This window comes from Colius striatus, chromosome Z (assembly GCF_028858725.1).
Source record: "Colius striatus isolate bColStr4 chromosome Z, bColStr4.1.hap1, whole genome shotgun sequence".
NCBI classification, from domain to species: Eukaryota; Metazoa; Chordata; class Aves; order Coliiformes; family Coliidae; genus Colius; species Colius striatus.
In genome coordinates this window covers 7,754,985-7,775,331 of record NC_084790.1, presented here as the reverse complement: position 1 = coordinate 7,775,331, position 20,347 = coordinate 7,754,985, and the positions used below count along the sequence as shown (strand labels likewise).

The window sequence follows — 20,347 nt, the reverse complement described above, 5'->3', positions numbered from 1 at the left end:
TGCAGTAGAAAAAACTTGGGTTTTATTCCACTTGGATTTGAAAGGCTGAGCTACAATACAGTAGCTCTTCAAGTTAAAGATCATCACTCTTTTGAAAAGCATTTGGTTGTTTCTTATTACGAAGAGAAAAAACTGTAAAAACATGGCAACTAGCTCTGTGCTGCAAGTTACCAGAAGAAATATAACTAGAACCACTTATACAACAGCCTCAGCGGGTCCTGAGTGCCCTGACACCTCCTTTAAGTGAGGACCTCAACTAAGTTACTCATTTTCACTGGTCCCAAGTAAAGTTGTTTAATAATAAGTTTCATGATCACGGGGTGTATTATCCTTTCATGACTGTTTGTGAGCAGACAAGTGGCTTAGGAATAAAACCTGGCAACTCTAATAGGCTTGAAATTGACTTCAGAACCAATCTGGAAGTGGATGATACATTTAAATATTTATGGTATAAGGCAGGACGGATTGTCTGCAGAGGCCTCCCACACAAGCAGAGCAGATAAACTGCAAATAGTGAACATAGGCTCACTGACAACTCATTTTAAAATGTGGTTTTAAAATGTCCCATTTTTGTAGTAGGGCAATCAACCAACATGCATCCTTAGCCTTGCCTCTGTACTTTCAGTGAGACCATTTTTGAGAGATTAAGGCATTAAAAGTAATTCACCAATGTTCAATAAACAGATGTTTTTCGCTCCCTGCTCCCTCCAATTTCTGTTTCGAGGCTTCAAATACTGAACTCCTGCACACAGCAACACAAAGTTTTAATTTGCTTGCCACTTACATCACTCATGGGAAAACGACAACAGAGGGCTTCAAAGAAAAGAAGCTTCCTAATGCGTAGTAGAGAGATGCTTAGAAGAGTGTTTAATGCTGTAAATGTGTGTAACTAACTAATTCAGACATTACCACCAAAGTAGACATTTGAAACTGAGTACAGAAAAAAAACACAACAGGAAATTGCACGGAGACTAATGTGCAACGTTAAGAAGGTACAAGGCTTGCGGTGTATCAAAGAACTCTGCAAAACTGACACCTGGCAACAAACAGTCACAGACCGTCAAGTCCAAAGTTTTGCTTTTTTGGAAGAGAAGAGGCTCATTGGTGGTTCTGACCTCATCAACAGTATGTTGCACTTCAGGCAGCATACGGTGAAAAGGTGGTTACACAAGCCTCACAAATAAATTCTTTTAAAGTTATCGTGTAACAAGAGCATATTTAGGACCAAGACTTTCTGTGGAATAGTCTTTTGATTTGCATTCTTCCAAACATACAAACAGAAAGATCAGAGTAATCATCATGTCAGAAATCAGCCACCAACATACCTGCAAAATAAACAAACCCAGGATGATCCTTCATGAGCAATGCCACTAATGTGGAATTCTTTAGACAAATATATATATACATCTTCCTGCAAAGTATTTCTAAATAGTCTTTTCAAAAAGTATTGTTAGAGTAGTGCAATATGGACAGGTCCCTTGAGGACACCAACCTGCCGTTCTCCCCTGGGCAAAAATCCCCTTTAACGTCACCAGGAGCTACAACTAAGAGCTGTGCACAGGTAGTCCCTTAGGAATGAAGTATCTGCTCACTACAGGGGTTGCTGAGCATGGAAGTCTACATGCAGCTATCAGAATATATCCCCAAATACTCTTTATGCAGTAGCCACCAAGACATTTGAAATGTAAACATTTCTCATCTATGTTCCATGTAATGGATGAAATAATGCAGTTTCCATGCAGTAGGGCACAATCGTATCAGAAGAACCGACTAGATTATTAGCTAAGGAAATAAAATCGGTATATCAGTTTTACCACAACTGCATTTTTTTCCTCTACACTATATTTCACATGTTGGTAACAGGTAACGTGTTATACCATAAAGCATATTAATATGATCTTGTGATTTGAAAGCAAAAACATCTCCTGCAAGATTTCCATATTAAAATAGTTATGTGCACGAAGAGTGTTCATAGCATGACACCCAAAGCAATATGGAGTCAGTCCGATAGTACTTCCATTACAGCAGAACTATGAATGTCACTCCACTAAACTATGTAGTACAAATGAAGATTACTGGTACATATAAAAAAATCAGATAGGCAATCACTTACAAACCTGGCAGTATTTTGAGAGAGACGGAGATTTTTAGATCTTACAATGGAATGATAAAAACGGCAGGAACTTCTTTTGGGAGCTCCAGAAAAGAGATTTGCACTTGGTGTTTCTCATTTTCTTTTAAGCAGCCCTACTGCACATGAAAACATTGCACCAGGAGTTAACACCATGGTCTGGAGTTCCAAAAAAATCTGCTAAAACTTAAGTGCAGTAGGCTCTGCTATGTTGTATTTCTCCTGAAATGTATAAAACATAGAAAATTGTAATGGTGACTTACTGGATAAAAATGTTAACGCTCACAAATGAAATCTGACTGAATTTTTGAGTCAGATTTAAATTTATACCTTTTGTAGGTTTAGTCGTCATGATTTGAGTACTTCAGGTATCTTTGACCATCAAGTAGCAGTGCATATATACCACTTTAGTTGATTCCTTTCAGATGTTATGCTGTTCATAACAAGACTTTCAAATGACAAAAACCCTACTTGAAACCATCATCAAATGTGTCTTTACAGTGTGAAATTTATCTTCAATGAGAAACGCCTTTTTACAATATTTACAAAATCTCCCCATTAGATAAAAAGGCAAAATAAAAAGCTTAGAGAAAGGAAACACTGCTTAGGCTGTAGGCTTATTCTTTCATCTTCCCCCAGCAGATGCTAGTCTCATCCACACGTGAAGCTGGCTAGGCAGGATTGTTTTTCTTCCTCTTGCTCGGGCTGTGACTGGGATCTTGTTTCAGTTCATGGTATTGCATCTGTTTAAACACAATGTTCAGAAAGAAACCAGTGAGGTGGTGCTTGCTGGAAAAAAAAAAGGAAGATGTCTATGTTTTTTCTTTTCCCCAGGCTGAAAAAAAAGAAAGGAAAACTATCCCTCTGCAAACTACATGTCATCTTCAGCTGTGATTCAATGACAACAGAAGGATAAGTCTAGAGTAAGATGGAAAACCAGAAGAAAATCCTGCCAGAATTAACACTGTGTGCTGACATAAACTTTAAGAAAGCTACTTTTGTTTTCTCCATCACATCTAACAGAAACTAAACAGGATCACCTTTAATGAATTGCGCTATTTTTTAAACACTTGCTTATTTTCAAAGGCCGACCACAAAGGTGACTGGATTCAGTGTGGGTATGTGCGCCTATACCCCCCATACCTTCTATTTATACCAGCTCTGAACTAAGACTTTTGCCTGGAAATGTGGAAAGTACGTACTCTTTGTGATACTAGAGGTGATTTATACACCTGACATTATCTTAGCACTTCCACCTTCTCAAGAGGTTGTGTACTGCCTTACAAAAGCATGTAATCCATAACCAACTTATTTTTAAAGGTGTTTATGAGTACAGTTGAACTGTGTCAACAGGAAAAATTTTCACTCCAGGAAAGGAAAGGCTAAAGTGCTGTCAGAGCACAAGACACTGGGCAAAGCCACCTGCTGCTGACTCTGCATTGGTGTTTTCATCATGCTGAAAAGAGCTGAGAGGCTGAGAGTGTTGGGGTGTTCAGCTTGGAGAAAAGAAGATTCTGGGCAGCCTCCAATCCCTAAAAGTGGCTGACAAGAAAGTTGGAATGGGACTTTGTACAAGAACTTGGAGTGACAGAACAAGGAGTGATGGCTTCAAACTAACAGAGTGGAGATTTAGATGAGATATAAAGAAGTCCTTCCCTGTGAGGCTGGTGAGCCATTGGCACAGGTGTCCCAGAGAGGCTGTGGCTGCCCCACCCCTGGAGGTGTTCAAGGGCAGGTTGGACTGGGCTTGGAGCAACCTGATCTGGCGAAAAGTGGGGTGAATTAGATGATCTTTAAGGTCTCTTGCAACCCACAGTATTCTGTGATTCTATGATTCAATCTTCCTACCTGCTCTCGGTATGCCCTGACACATTCAGCTCCAGCATTTCCTACATCCTGCCTCATCTCACTGAGATTCACATGCTGCCAGAAGCTGCTTAATACAAACTCTTGCATCTACTACCATCTCCCAAATATTTGTCTTTTTAGTGATCACTCCTAAAGATCCTCAAAGGCACAACCAAGGCAGTAACTGCTTTCTCACTGGAAAAAAGTCTGTCAGCCTCCATCAGGTTCATGTCCTATTCTCAGCTTGAGCTTGTAACTTCTTTGTTATAATATTGAATGAAAACAATTGCTTTAAAATTTCTTAAAAAACCAAGAGAGTCATGGTGTCACATGCCAAATTAACTACCATAAGGACACTTTAAAAATATACACACCAGTTGCACATCTGAAGGAACTCTGGATAGAAAGTCAAGTAGCTCATTGTTATCAATTGCATACGGACTTCGAAGCTTCTTTGTAAATTTATTGATGCCTGCAAAAGTGAAAATTCAACTGTTACTATCATCATTTAAAAAAACAAAACCAAACCACTGTCATTTCTGGCAAAGTTTTAAGGATCTATTTCAAAGTCTGACATGAGGACTGACTGAATGAATGAACGGACTGTAAACTCAGGCTCTAAACATCATAATCTGCTGCTGTGGTTTCCTCTGATTCAAAACACAGTTCCAGGGACATTTTCAAATTCCTTCAGTACTTGTTTCTGAAAGTAAGAGAAACTGTGGTTATTATGCAAAGGTTACAAAAAGAAGAGGAATAATGTGTTGTGGTGGTTTTGCCTGGGCCAGGTTTTGGTAGTGGGTGGCTTCTTTAAACAAGGAGCTCCTAGAAGGTTCCCCTGTAGCTGACAGGGTCAATGCCAGTCAGTTCTAAGATAGACCCCACAGCTGACCAAAGCCTGGCCAATTAGTGACTGAGGTTAATACCTCCGTGAATAACATATTTGCGAAGGAGAAGTTGATGGGTAGTTGCTAAACTACAGCAGCAACAGGGAATGAGAATGTGAAGACATCTCTGCAGACACCAAGGTCAGTGGAGAAGGAGGGGGAGGAGAGTGCTTAGGCCCTGGAAGAAAGACTCCCCTGTGCCCTGTGGTGCAGCCCATGGTGAGGCAGCGGTGCCCCTGCAGCCCATGGAGGCCAGTGGGCAGCAGAGACCCACTCGCAGCCCGTGGAGGAGCCCACGCCAGAGTGGATGGATGCCTGAAGGAGGCTGTGGCTCTGTGGGAAGCCCGTGTTAGAGCAAGTTCCTGGCAGGACCTGGGAGCCTGTGGGGAGAGAGTAGCCCATGCCAGAGCAGGTTTGCTGTCAGAACTTGTGATCCTGTGAGGGACTCAGACTGGAACAGTCAGTACCTGAAGGACTGTTCTCACCCATGCTGGGGCAGGGTGTGAGGAGCTGCCCCTGTGGGAGGCCCCAGCTGGAGAAGTTCATGAGGGACTGTCTCTTGTGGGAGGGACCATACAGTGTAGCAGTGGGAAGCATGAGGAGGTCTCCCCCTGAGAAAAAGCAGTGGCAAAGTCCATCTGTAATGAACTGACCACAACCCCCATCCCCCGCATTGCTTGAGGGAAAAGAAGGAGAATCCTGGGAAGGGTGGGAAGGTGTTTTAAGATTTGGTTTTATTTCTCATTTACCTGCTATGTTTTGAATGTTCATTAATAAATCAAACCTTTCTACACAAGATGAGTCTGTTTTGCCTGTGATGCTAATTGCTGAATAATCTTCCTGTCCTTACCTCAACTCACAAACCTCTCATTTCTCTCTCCCCTGTCCAGTTCAGCAGATGGAGTGTTAGAATGATTTGCTGGGCATCTGGCTCTCAGCCAGAGCTAAACCACCACAAGTCTCCATTTCTTTAGTGTAGAAGGTGAGAGGTAACAGGCTTAAATGCAGAACAGAAGATTCAAGTTAGGAACCAAAACAGCCTTCCCAAGGCTGAGGATGGTAAAGTATACAGGAAGCAGTGGTGTCTGTATCATGTGAAGGCTTTAGGATGAGTGTACACAAACCTCTGTCTGGGAAAGACAAATCCAGCCGAGCTGATGGCAGTGCAGAGAAAGGATGGGACGTCTCTCTTAAACATTAAGGTTTGGAAATGCTTGTTGGCAATTAGTGTTCAGAAATGCAAAGAAAATTGTCCTCAAAATAAGCTGAAGGTAGGCCTTAAAATTAGACTGATTTGCTTATTTTTATGTACCAGGTCAGATTCATACACTTTTCACACAAGAACCTCATTCATGGGCTCCGGGAACACACACCTCAAACATGCGCAGAAGCAGAACAAACAGCACAGTCCCTTATGTGAGCCACAGAAGCCAGGAAAGCATTAAAAATGTGCAATTCTGTGTAATGTATCCAGGCTGTATGAGAGATAAGATAATGCAGTTTATCTTCCAGAGAGCCTCTGGTGCCCAGAAAGCTTTAGCAAGGACATAAAGCTTGGGGATGGAGTGCACAAGCTGCAGTCTTGATAACAGCTGCAGCCTCCCACTGCACGAATCCTCAGCTCTGTGGTGCAGGCAGGAAATGCTGCTGTCCCGAACAGTGAGCGCTGGGAAAGAATATCTGAGACTCAAGCACTTTTGTTTAAGATGATCCTTTGCATCAACGAGTGACAGAGAAGCTCATGGTTTACCCCACTGTTTGTTGCACGTGGCTGCTGGACCACCCATGAGTGAATTTAGGAGTTGATCTGGTCTCAAGTTGTCACATATGATAAAGAAAAGTACCAGTCGGCCCATGAAAGTAAATGCATGAATAAACCATGGTCAAGGCTCAAGAAAAGAAAAAAGCTGAACAGATGAGATGGCACACTGCAGAACTGAAATCGAACACAGGGATTAGCTCTTTTCCAAAAGCTTGAAAAATTTCTGATTAAAGTAAATCCTTTATACTCTTTTCCCCATACACAGTTCTAGCTGTTACCAAGACTCCTCACTTTAGTGAATGGCGTTAAGAGTGCAGAGGTGGCTTCTACTCCACCGTGGCTAACACATCAGATGTCCAAGGACCAGCAATCTCCATGGAGAGAAATATGGCCATGAAGGAAAGAACTGAGAGGTTCTTGCAAGGGCAGGCTGAAAGAGGCACATAAGGAAGACAGCTATACAAAAGACCATAACAGGGAGGAACTTTAATTTAGAAACCCTTGCTTTACCAAAGAATGGGCTGATACTGCTATAGACTATCTCAAACTTTCCTATGGACACAAATCAGACAACAGAGATAATTTGCTTCTAAATGCTGGATGGACAAATGGGATGAAGAGATGTATACACACAGGGGAGGCTAGAAACGGGGAAAACAGGCATGTTTTTTGAATGCTACACTTTTTAAAGGGATAGCTGCTCAAAGCTACATGCATCATGACATGGCTTTGTGCAAATGCATTTAATCTCTCAGAGGTCTGGACTGCTGAAGCTGCAGCTATGCAGGACCTGTCTGGTCTGATGCAAGAGAAACAGGTCCCTAAAGAAGAGATCCCCATACATTTGCTCAGTAAGGAGGCACCTAAATTGCAATGCAGGAGAAAAACATGGAGCTGAAACCACTAGTGAGAAAAGGTGCTCAAAGTTGTTATCTAGACAGACTAGACAGCTTGAGGCCAGGGAGGGAAGAGATGAAGGGAAAGAGAGCAAGGTGAATTTACAATAACTTGTGCTTATGTTATCCTCGCACAGTTTGGGAGGCATGGGCTCCAGCTTGGCAACCTGACAGAGACTCTTTTAGGGGAGTGTGACCCCTCCTGGGGTATCACAGAGGGATTTGTCAGGGCTTTGCAAATAGCAGCGCTGACTCTACAGTTTTGTGGATCTTAGGTGGCTATTATAACCTCAGGTTCTTCCATAAAATCAAGGCCATGTACAAAAGCAAGCATCCAAGATGCCAGATTTGTCCAAAAAAACAACAGAAAAAGGATGGAAACCAAGTACTTAAGACTTCTGTAACAAGAGGCCTACCACAATGTTCATGTGTGTACTAGGAAGAATAAATCTTTGGGAACAGTCTGGGTTGCACCCAAATGAAATAGGATATGTGAGGAATAAATGAAATTCCAAGACAGGAAAAGACAGCAAGCCCACATGATTGTTTCCTTTGGTTCCAAAGAAATCCTCCTTACTAGTTCTTCCCCATCTTACATATTCTGATACACTTATTTGTGAGGACTCTGTGAGGATAATGTCAACTGCTATTTAAAAACCTCACATCTTTGAAGTCATTTCCCTGATTTTATGTTGTATCATGAGTTCAAAAGTTTTTTACAAAGGCATGATTGTTATTCTTTTCTTCAGAAGGAAAACCTAGTCACAGATTTAACTGAGACAGTGCTCTTCACAAGTCTGTGCTACTGAATAAAGGTCCAGCTGCTGGTGAGTAAGACGTATAAAAAAAGCACAGATGAAAACTTGGAGTATTATTTGCAACAGATGTGGTAATGGTAGCTGTTTAAAATCAGTGTAAGGAATAAATATAAAGATAAGAAGTGAGAGCTTGGATCAATCATGATTCCACTCACTGCCCGTCCCCCTGTTGCTGTTCATTATCAACCATCCAAATACCACATATGCCTTTCTGTCCAACTAGAGGTGACCCTTTAAACGAGGTTTCTTGTTGCCATGTTTACATATACTTTCACAAGATGAAGTACTACAGTAAAAAAGGCTTATTGTCCTAAATGCACTATATAGATTGAAATGCCTCTGTTTGTGTATAAGTGGTGAAAATAAATCAAAGTAATATCTAGACAAAGCTACACTTTGATATATGAAGAATCCTCATGGCTACATGTTTATAGTATGATGAAGTCTAGAATGCCTGCCAAGAAAAATGCATTTTGCAGGTGGGCCTAAATCTTTACTCAGCCATGATTTTTAACTAACCTGTCTGTTTCCATCATGGTGCAGCTTCATGACTATAAATACAGAAAAGTACTGACAATGTAAGTCATCATTTAAAAATTCTTTTTTTTTTCCCCTAAGTGGCACAGATAGTTAAAAAGGCTTTACTTACCCCAGACAAGGACAATGTATCTCAGTGGAATGAAATACAGAACGACAGTGAACACAGAGAGGGCAACTATCGCCAGCCAGCTCAGGAATGGGACTGTCCAGTTGAATGTGCTAAAAGAAAAACAACAAAAGTCAGAACTGTGGTCACCCAACTGAGCAAACAGAAGAGCAAACAGTGGGCAGGATGGGGGGAAAAGTGCTCATTTCCATTAGTGAGAACAAACTGAAACTACAAATGAATGCATGAAGGCTGGATATCAGGGCAAGCTTGGGCCTGGACTTAGTGGAAATGAAAGGTGGTCCTGGCTTCATCTGCTCCTCTGTTGAATGGCCTCTTGCCAAGCCCAGCTGTGCACAGAGGAAGCTTTGCTGCCTTTTCTGGAAATGTCCACATCCATCCCCGATTCCAGCACCAGGCAAAACACACACAAGCCCGTACTCCTCAAAGGCACTCTCACAGGTTCCCTTCTCCAATATCAGTGCAGATGGAGGATAGAACAGTTAGACGAGTATTGCTGAGGTTTTCTGTTTTATCTCCTCCCTGCCCTACCACAGGGACAGTGCAAACAGGTAAAGGCTGAGCCGGGACCATTCCTAGCCAGCTTTCTTTCTGTCTTGGGGCCTACATTCAGGAAAGCGCAAAGCTGGAAACTCATCCATACACCTAAGAAGGAGAAGGTGAGGAGAAAGGGGGGAAGCAGTCCTGAAGACAGTCAGTCCTGAAGACAGAGACAATGCAACAGCCCCAGATGAGGGAAGGAAATAAAAAAATTTTGAGTGGTTAAAGAAAGTGGAGAAAAAGGAATGAAGGACAAAAAAAGGAGGGAGTAGCATAAGACAAAGTACATTGCAGGAAAAGCAAAGAATGGACAAAGGAAGAGAACTTCTAGGATCCTGCTAGAGTTTTGAGACGTTGCCTTTCTGAAGAAGCACCAGACTACAATGTCCTCATTAAGGGTCCCAAATGAGGGTCCCAGACTCTAAACTGTGAATAAAAAACTGCTGACGACTTCATTTTGCAGGAGTTAGGGTGTGGACAGAGAGGAAGTGGAAGCTAACGAGTTTAGTAACAGCCGTGCTGTATCTCTCCAACCTCTGTGTGCTGGGGAGAGAGAAAGGCCAGATGGCCAATTTATATCAACGTCCCATGAGAATGATGGTTAAAGGGAGTTTGGCTCAACAGGACTGTTCCATGAAGGCACCACCATGTCAAAGGTGTTGCATGACATTTATCCAGAAGGAAAATGTGTCTTTGGCTCTGAATAGCCTGATGATGCTCTTTAAAGTATTACCACTAGCTACATCTCCAATCAGTGTGATTACATTATTTTGGCGTCTCTGGCTGAACAATTGCAATTATCTGAATTGCTAGCCATATTTTTCATAATGAGCTCTGGCTTCCAGTGTTTATTTGTCTTCTTTTCTCCCTGGAAATTTTGACATGTCTCCAGAGTGAACATTATGTTAGTGTCACTTGGTGTAGGATCACTCCCTTTCTCCTCAGGGGACACCTGCTCTTTTCCCCTCTTCTGCGTGCATTTGGGATGAACAGAAGGTTGAGGGTCTGCTCATGTTCCTGTGACTCGGCTTTGTGCAATGGATCACAGACATGCCATGTGTGGGAACACTGGCTCCTCACTCAGCAAACCTCCTTATGTGCTGTGTTAGCACAGCACCCAGTACAGGTTTCCCATTATAGTTTTAAGAACAAATTACAAAGATTTATAGGAAGATTCGGTCTCACTCAGTTTAGAAAATTCTGTTGCTCTCATCTGGTACATAACAGAACGAACTCTACTTCCAAAATGCACAATTAGAAAAACTTAATCATCAAGACAACTTCCACAAACAGCTTTTTGATAAAAGACTTCTTTCAGAGAGACGTTCATTTTGCTTGTCTCTGCTGCCATGAACATGGTCTGCCTGGAAACATCCCCATGAGGATGCTTCCCAGGCTTTCCTATTAGGGACTTTTCTATTAAATGCATAAATGGCAACCTCCTCTTCATCCCAATTCTGATATGCTTGCTATTGCTGATAGATCTGGAGAGGAAAAAACGTCCAGAGAGAACAGCATGAGAGATGATTCCCATGTTTCATGTAGGCTGACCTCTGCTCAGTGCATCAGTTTCCAAAAATCCCCTTCCAGAAGTCAATATCTGAGGTATCTGTCAGTATCTGAGAAGTACAGGCTGAGGTCCGTAGTGCCTTTATGTGGCCAGGATTTGATAACAGGGAGCTACAGGGGTGGCTTCTTTAAAAAAAAAAGTTGCTAGAAGGTTCCTCTGTATCTGATAGGGCCAGTGCCAGTTTGCTCTAAGATGGACCTGTCATTGACCACTGCCCAGTCCCTCAGAGATGGACACCTCTGTGAACAACGTATTTAAGAAGAGGAAGAAGGTGCTGTGCAGTTGCTAAACTGTAGCAGCAGCAGAAAGGACTGAGAATGTGAGAATAATATCTCCACAGTCACCAAGTCAGTGGAAAAGGACAGGGAGGAGGTGCCCAGTCTCTGGAAGAAAGACTCCTCTGTGCCCTGTGGTGCAGCCCATGGTGAGGCAGCTGTGCCCCTGCAGCCCATGGAGGTCCATGAGTGAGCAGAGATCCACTCATAGCCCAGGGAGGACCCCACATCAGAGCAGCCAGATGCCTGCAGAAGACTGTGACCCTGTGGGAAGCCCATGCTGGAGCAAGTTCCTGAGAGGACCTGGGAGGCCATGGAGAGAGAAGCCCATGCTGGAGAAGGTTTACTGTCAGGAGATGTGACCCCATTGGCAACCCACACTGGAACAGTTTGTTCCTGGACTATTTCCTCCATGGATGAGACACATGCCAGTGCAGTTTGGAAAGAAGTGTATCCCATGGGAAAGATCCATGTTGGAAAAGTTCATGAAGGACTATACCCTGTGGAAGGGACAACACACTGTAACCTCCACTCCCCATCTCCCTGCACTGCTGTGGGGAGAGGAGGGACAGTCACGGGAAGAAGCAGGGATAGGGGTCGGAGGTTTAAGATTCAGTTTTCATTTCTCATTTCCCTAATTTCTCCCCAAACTGAGTCTATTTTGCCCATGGCAGTAATTGTTGAGTGATCTCCTGGTTCTTATCTCAGCTCCTGAACCTTTCATTGTATTTCTCTCTTCTCTGTCCTGCTGAGGAGTGGAGTGATAGAATGGCTTTGGTGGGCACCTGGCACACCACCACAGGGCCATATCCCTTGCCCAGGCTGTGGTCTCATGGCTGTGAAACACTGATGCACAGCAGACGGCAGTGGTGGTGAAGTTGGCAGTGGCTGTATGCTCCCAGCACACACTGAGAACATGGGAACATGCGCCTTTAACCCTCCCGTGAGATGTGCTGCTTTACAGGAAAGCCTCCTGTGAAGGTTTTGTAAATTGGCATGACTCCCAGGTCATCTGTCTGCCAGCCCCTCAGGCTGCAGCAGAGGCAATTGCAAAGGCATGTCTCCCAGTTCCTCACTATCTGGTGAGGGTGAGGTGTTCACAGCTTTTGAGGGGCATAAAGCTGAGTCAGTCCTGTCCCTGCTCCACAGCTGACAGCATCTTTCTGGAACATGTCTGATCTCATATAACAAACTTTACACTGCTCTTCATCAACCACACCAAAACCACATCAAACTTCCTGCAGTAAATCCCAGAACCTCTCTGACTTAAGGCACAAATTTCTTGGCAATTCTTATATATCATGCATTGTGTTAGAAATCACAAATATCCTCGAAGGAAAGGTTTTGCTAAGTCACATACATACATACATATATACATCCTTAAAATCTGAAACACTTATTAATCTCTGCTTACTTCCTTTATCAACGATGAATTTTTTTTATTATTATTTCCACTGTTAGGTTGCACAACAAAATTCCTTTTCTGTTTTACTTCGAAGTCTCAGTTCTGATTTTTTTTCCCCTCAATTAATATATTTCTAAATTCAATCATTAATAGGACAGAATTTTCATTGACTGAGGGCCTCCACAATGTAAAGTGAATACAGATGAGTTTCAACAATGAATCATCTGAAACTGGAGTCCCCTACAGGAAAAAAAAACTTTGTATATCAGCTTGAAAATAATACAAACGGAGAGCAACCCAGCGCCTGTGCCAGGACTTACTTTTTGATCCTTTCTCCAAAGGAAGCCACTTCATCAAGAGCGTTCTGGACAGTGACACACACCTCTTGAATGGCATAAATTCTATCCATAAATCCTTTTTTTTCACTTTCCTAAAGAAAAGAATAGGAGTAGTTGAGTAAAAGAATTTCTGACCATAGGAAAAGGAACCTCAGGTAGATTTCAAAAGTGCACATTACAGATTAATCTGAAAGTAATCGGTAAAATTTGGCAATGATAAACTGTTTTCTTGTCCTTTCAGCAGTGCATGTTGACAATAAGCATGTTTTAGTATGTTTGCTGACTACCACACAATTTTGCTTGTCATTGCATTTGTTTCTAAATCTGTATTTCAATGAGCCAGGCCTCTGATTTATAAAGATGCTGAAGGCGTCAGCCTCCTCTGCTGTGCACTCTTCCAAGTGGTAAGAGCTAAAAGGTGAAAAAGGGCCAGTTTGACAAAACATTGCATGGATGTAGGCACCAGGAAGATCAACATTCTTTGCGGGAGGCACTGAGCAAGGAACCAGAAACATCTCGGCTCCTACTGGGATGCACCCATGATCTCCATCATTCGACCTTTCTTGCTTGGCTGGTGAGCACATGCTCTCTCACTTTTCCTTACTAACACTCAAAGCTTTCCATCTCTAAAACCAGAAAGGCTGCAGCATTAAATTCATTCTGAGCCACAGCACTCTCAAAAAAAAAAAAAAATGCTATGTTAGATGAGATTAAAATGAAACATCACCATGGAAAATAATGACAATTTATCTTCATTTTTTCCCAGACTACATAAAAATCAAAAGTCTATCTTCAACAATTGCGTGGGACTGATGCCACATTGCCCCATCTAGTTTGAATGTGACTAGTTTTTTCTCAAAATATGAAACTGAAAGGAAAATATTTCGAGATTAGCAAAATATTTGCTAAAAACAGTTTTCAACATTTTGCTATCACAAAACAAGTCTTTGCAACTGACTCCAAAGTCTAATACTTAAGAAATTAGTTTACATTTTATTTCATTCTTGCTTTCTTCTCCTGATGCTTAGTTAGCAGATTTTATATTGGTTCACTTATTTTGTAGTCATTGTTTTTGTCCTAAGAAACCAGACTGGATGAGGGAAACATTATTTAACATTTAATCATCTGAAGTTACTTCAGCAACCCTGGCTCTACAGCTATGCTGTCAAGATTTCTTGTGAAGACGTTGAAAGTACTTAGCTACAGAACACAGATTGACCTAAAAGAAACAATCATGACAGAGACAGACAGACAGAGATGCAACACTACATCCAGAGACTGAGTGTAATCAAACACTTCAGAAACACTAAACCCACCAGCTTTTCTGGCAATGTGAAAGAGCTTATGTTCTCAGTTAAGATTCACAATTATTCACATAGTGAAGCAATATTTTGAGTTTTTTGAGGATGACCATAACCATAGCCACTGATATGAAGTACATCCAATGCTGCAGAGGAACATCATGTTAGTTGTGAAGTCATTTTCTTACATTCTTGATGCCTTAGCAATGAGAGCATTATTGTCCCCAGGCATTCAGCTTCTGAGGAGGTGCAGCGTCTTTCATTTGCCATTAGGAAATGCTAATTCCTTCATGTAAAACACATTTATGTCCAGTATTGGAAAACACAAAAATAATGTTTTCTCATATTGCCAGAAACAAATCATAACCCTTGCAGAAATCACAGGTATTTTTCTGCTTTTTAAATACCTTTACACTTTGCCTCTTGAGTGAAATTTAACAGATTCTGCCCTCTCTTTAAGTTTATTTTGATTTATAATTAATTTCTGTGAGAAAAGAATTATGTCACTGTAACAAAACCAGCCACTTTTGTGGCATCTCCAGAACTCAGTTTGGATTACGTTCAGAGGTCCTGAAGCTGTTTTTCTTTACAAACATTTTACAAGACCATCTTGTATTTTTTTTTTTTTTAAAAACACTTGTTTTAAATCATTTCCTTACAAAACCCCACAAAAAGTCAAAGACAGAAGGAGCCAGAGAAGGAATCACTATATCCACCCCACTGTACCTTCGGAGCTTAAAGAAAATTTGTTGACATACTCCGAGGCAGGAATAGACAAAACATCACAGGAAAGACGAGGTGGTCAGAAGGATCAGAGTTTGGCTTTGCTTAAACTAATTCCACATGTCCCACAACTATTAACTGTTTTTTATTTCCCACTCCAAAGATTTTTGGAGAAAATAATCTGGGCTAGAGAAAAACTGCCCTTATTTTCTTCCACTAATGTTGCGTTAGCAAATGCAACATATGAGCCACCTTGAACAAAACAAGGTTCTTTATAATCCATTTTTATAAACATTACAGGTATTTCCTTTCCAAAGAAAGATGAGCTGTGACTGCACTCAATTTCATCATTTCTACGGCTACAATTGCCAAGTTTCTGGAAATAATTGCCACTTAAATAGTAGATAAAATTTATTATACAAAGCTAACAACAGCTTTATTACTATTTAATGTCCATGATTTGTTTGTTTGCAGTAGGCTTAAGGTATCTGAAAAGCAAGATGTTTGCTAGTGGATAGCTTTAAGCATAAACTGTGAAAGCAATGTCAAATTGATGTTGATAGTCTGACTTGAATTTACAAAACAAAATGAACCCAAAGGAAAGACTGAGACCATCTCCTCCTCCTTTGTAAGAAATTTCAGATTACATACAGATCAATACACTGCTTGGCCAACAATAATATTTAACTCCTGTATATTGATTTTCAGCCATATACCATATTTTACATGTAGTGAGGCCAAAGCAGAACAAGGTAAATGACTTGTTCTAGACTCAGAACTAATTCACATGAAAATCTGAATACAACTCATGTGGTGTAAGTATCTTTTTTTGCCAGAATAGGTTTCCAAAACCATGATAAAATATGATGATTTAGGAAATGACTATATCTCTAACCCAAAACCTCTCCTTCAAGTTGTAATGCACTTACAAAACAAAAATTGGGAAAGACAGAGAAAGCAGGATAATTAAATAAGACAGATTCAAAATTTAACTTTGATAAAGTTAATTGAATTAATTAAGTTTAAAAAAAAAGGTACTTTAAGTGAAAGGAGACAGTTTTAGTACAAAGAATAAAACTCTTGATGTTTTATGGTCAGTGGTTGTCCTACTAATAACTGCTAAGGTGGCACAGATTGTAAAATCAAAATCATAGGAGAGTTTCATGAATGGAAGTAGAATTTGTAATTTTTAGGAGATGCTGTCTGGGAATGACAGAGACCTCACCCAGATCTTCTGAAAATACCCCTCCTTGCCTAAGATGGTATGATAGAGCACCTCTGTACAAACTAAAGTGACTGAGACAAAGCCAAATTAACTTGCAGATACCAAGTGTTGAATACTGTCCTGTAGTCACTGGAGATTAATGGTCTTGGCAATTAACTCACAGACTCCAGCCTCTGTAGTCTGACAGGGTCACTAAGAAGAGGAGAGTCAGCCAACACTATTCCAGCCCTGGAGACATTTGATCTCCTGCAGGTCTTCTGAACCCCTATCAAAAGGCTTCAGATCTGGTATGGATACACGGGTAAGTCATTTTATCATCTTTTCAGCGAAGTGGAAAGAGGTCAGACAACCACAATGATAATGTTATCTTAAAGCTTACTGTGGAAATGCAATCATGGGGTAAAGCTGAATGGCCAAAGTCCTGGAAAAGTGCATGGGTCACCTGAAAATGGCTTCGTCCATTATGTCTATAATGAACTGAGAGGGTCAGGCTATTTTAACTACTCTTCTCTCTTGAAGGCCGACACTTGGGTAGCACCCTAGCAATAGGATCTTGCCATTCCTTAAATTGTAAAAGTACAGCAAGACTCTTGGAGACGTTAAAAGCTTTCAGTGGGACCTTAATGATGTAGAAGTTTCCATCCTTTCAGTAAGCCAGCTCATATATCTTCAGACTTTTCATTATTACAGATAGTGACTGATGGCACGCAAGGCAGCCAGATACAAGTGTATGTTGTTCTCTTAGAATCAAGAGAAGAGAAGGCCTGGCTGGCACTTACACCATCCTGAAAAGGATTAGTGGGAGAAGCCACAATTTAACATCAGACATTGAGTTCAATTGTTCTGTAGATAACCAGAACTGAGCTTTTAAACTGCGGGCTTCACTTTTGACCATTATTACTTGACAGCATGCACCTTCAGTGGCCACATTTTAAAGACAATATCAGTTGCTTACAAATGCTTGATATGTCATCTCTAAACCCTACCTGCTCACATTGGTCTTTATGTGTACATAGAGAAGAGGTCTGGGAATAATTGCTCATGTCCAATTGGAAATCAGGCTGAGGATTTTAAAATATGGAGAAACGCAACATGATTATTAGAAGAGAAGGGGTATACAGAGAAAATATATTTGTGGCCACAATTATTAAAGCAAGAAGCAATAAACCATATCTAAGCCAGCGGAAAGTAGACACAATAGAAACCATATAAACATGTGGACAAAAACACTGAAGATTGACTGTTTATGAAGACACCATGCCTGTGAGCATGAATATTACAACAATCTGTTCTTCCTCAAACATATACTGAGAGTTGATAAAAATCGTTTTGAACCTTCTGTGACTTTTTGGCACTATCACCTATATAGCGAATTAGACTTTTCATGTGTAATGAACTGCTTCCATGTTAGAACATAAATATAAAATCGGGAAAAAAAAAAGCATCAAGAGATACAGTGATAATTCTAGGGGAAAAGAGGATATTGCAAGCTTTACACTTCAATGGTAATAATTATGTAAATTCTTATTAAACAGGGACATTTTTGCCAATGTTTTCTGTCTTCTCTTCCCTCCTATTACATTCTGCAGTGTTGCCCAATGCTGTTTAAATCTGTTTCTTCCTGAGCTCTCCTTCACTGGACTTTTAAGATTTCAAAGATGTGACTCCAGATAAAACAGAGGAACGTGAACACATCAGATCCAGTTAATGGAGGGTTGTGCCATTTCACTGAAGGGCCATCTAGTTGGGGGAAGCAAAAAACTGGATTTTCCTCTCATGATATCTTCTGGGCTAACAGATTCACAGAATGGTAGGGATTGGAAGGGACCTTTAGAGATCATCTAGTTTGAGGAAAGGCTGGGGGAACTGGGGGTGTTTAGTCTGGAGAAGAGGAGACTGAGAGGAGATCTTATTAATATTTACAAATATCTAAAGGGTGAGTGTCAGGAGGTTGGGACATCCCTTTTTTCTGTTGTATCTAGCAACAGGATAAGGGGTAATAGGATGAAGCTGGAACACAAAAAGTTCCACTTAAATATACCAAAAGACTATTTCACTGTTGAAGTGAGGGAGCCCTGGCACAGGCTGCCCAGAGGGGTTGTGGAGTCTCCTTCCTTGGAGGTCTTCAAGACCCGCCTGGACATGTTCCTGTATGATCTGATCTAGGTGAATCTGCTTCTGCAGGGGGGTTGGACTAGGTGATCTCTAAAGGTCCCTTCCAATCCCTACCATTCTATGATTCTATGATTCTATGACCTCCCTGCTAAAGCCGGTCCACTTATATAGGTCACACAGGAATGCATCCAGGCAGGTTTTGAAAACCTCCAGAGAAGGTGACTCCATACCTTCTCAGGGCAGTCTGTGCCAGGGCTCTTTTACCCTCAAATAGTTTTTAATTATGTTTAAATGGAGCTTTTTGTGTTCCAGCTTCATGCCATTATCCCTTGCCCTGTCACTGGATACAACAGAGAACCACCCTTTAGATACTTGTAAATATTGATGAGATCCCCCCTCAGTCTCCTCTTTTCTAGACTACACAGCCCCAGTTCCTGCAGCCTTTCCTCAAAAGAAAGATGTTCCAGTCCCTTGATCATCTTGGTGGCCCTGCACTGGACTCACTATAAAAGTTCCCTGTCCCTCTTGACTTGGGGAGTCCAAAACTGGACACAGTACTCCAGATGAGGCCTCATCAGGGCAGAATTGAGGGGGAGTAGAATCTCCCTCAACCTGCTGGACATGCTCTTCTTGATACCCCCAGGATGCCATTGGCCTTCTTGCCCACGAGGGCATATTGCTGGCTCATGGTTAGTTTATTATCAACCAGCACTCCCAAGTCTCTCTCTGCAGAGCTGCTCTTCAGCAGTTCGACCCCCAGCCTGTACTGGTGCATGGGGTTGTTCCTCTCCAGATGTAGGTCTCTGCACTTGTCCTTGCTGAACCTCATGAGGTTCCTCTCTGCCCAACTCTCAAGACAGTTGATATCCTGCTGAATGGCAGCACAGCCTTCTGGGGAATCAGCCAGTCCTCCCAGTTTGGTGTCATCAGGGAACTTGCTGAGGGTACACTCTGTCTCCTCATCCAGGTGGTTGATGAAGATGTTGAACCAGACTGGCCCCAGAACTGGTCCCTGTGGAACTCCACTGGCCACAGGCCTCCAACTCAATTCTGTGCCATTGATCACCACCCTCTGGGCTCTGTCATTCAGCCAGCTCTCCATCCACCTCACTGTCCACTCATCCAAGCCACACTGCTTGAGCTTTCTGATGAGGATGTTATGGGAGACAGTGTCAAAAGCCTTGCTGAAGTCAAGGTAGATGACATCCACTGCACTCCCCTCATCTAGCCAGCCGGTTATGCACTCATAGAAGGCTATCAGGTTGGTCAAACAGGATTTCCCCTTGGTGAATCCACATTGACTGTCCCTGACAACCATCTTATCCTTCATATATTTATAAACAACATTGAAGATGAGTTGTTCCATCACTTTTCCAGGGATGGAGGTGAGGCTGATCAGCCTGTAGCTTCCTTCCTTTTGAAGACTGGAGTGACATTGGCCTTTCTCCCGTTTACGAGGTGTTCATTTTATACATACTTTAAGCAAAAAGATGACTAGAAAAGGGTGGAAGCTTGTGTTTGTTCACAGTGACATATTCAGGGGCAAAAAGTCAACAATGTCAAATGATGCTGTGCCTTTCTTGACATTATTTTGGAAGGAAACTTAAGAATTCAGGTGTTGCAGGGTTAAGCACTGAGAATTCACCAGATGCATTTGCTTTATGCTTGTATGTGAAAAACATGAAATTTTTCTCTCAGCTGACTCTTTTTCTGCTCTTCATCCTGTTCTCTATTTAAGTAAGTGAGAGAATTTCTTACCTTATGTGAGAGAAAACTATACAGGAGACTGAGAGTGATCTCATTCATATGTCTTGCATGCAGCCAGACTGATGTAAATGACGGGCTA

The 20,347-nt window shown here is 41.6% G+C and overlaps 1 protein-coding gene across 1 annotated transcript in view; it reads right to left on the bottom strand.

Moving 5' to 3' along the window:
- Positions 1-2,802: 2,802 nt before the first annotated feature.
- The window catches only part of MCTP1 (multiple C2 and transmembrane domain containing 1), a 285,266-nt gene continuing 267,721 nt past the window's right edge, over positions 2,803-20,347 (bottom strand). Inside the window, exons 18-21 of the mRNA XM_062017784.1 lie at positions 13,120-13,229; positions 8,992-9,101; positions 4,354-4,451; positions 2,803-2,874 (exon numbers count right to left, since the gene is read on the bottom strand). Coding sequence (XP_061873768.1) covers positions 2,803-2,874; positions 4,354-4,451; positions 8,992-9,101; positions 13,120-13,229 — 390 coding nt within the window. The remainder of the gene's footprint in view (positions 2,875-4,353; positions 4,452-8,991; positions 9,102-13,119; positions 13,230-20,347) is intronic.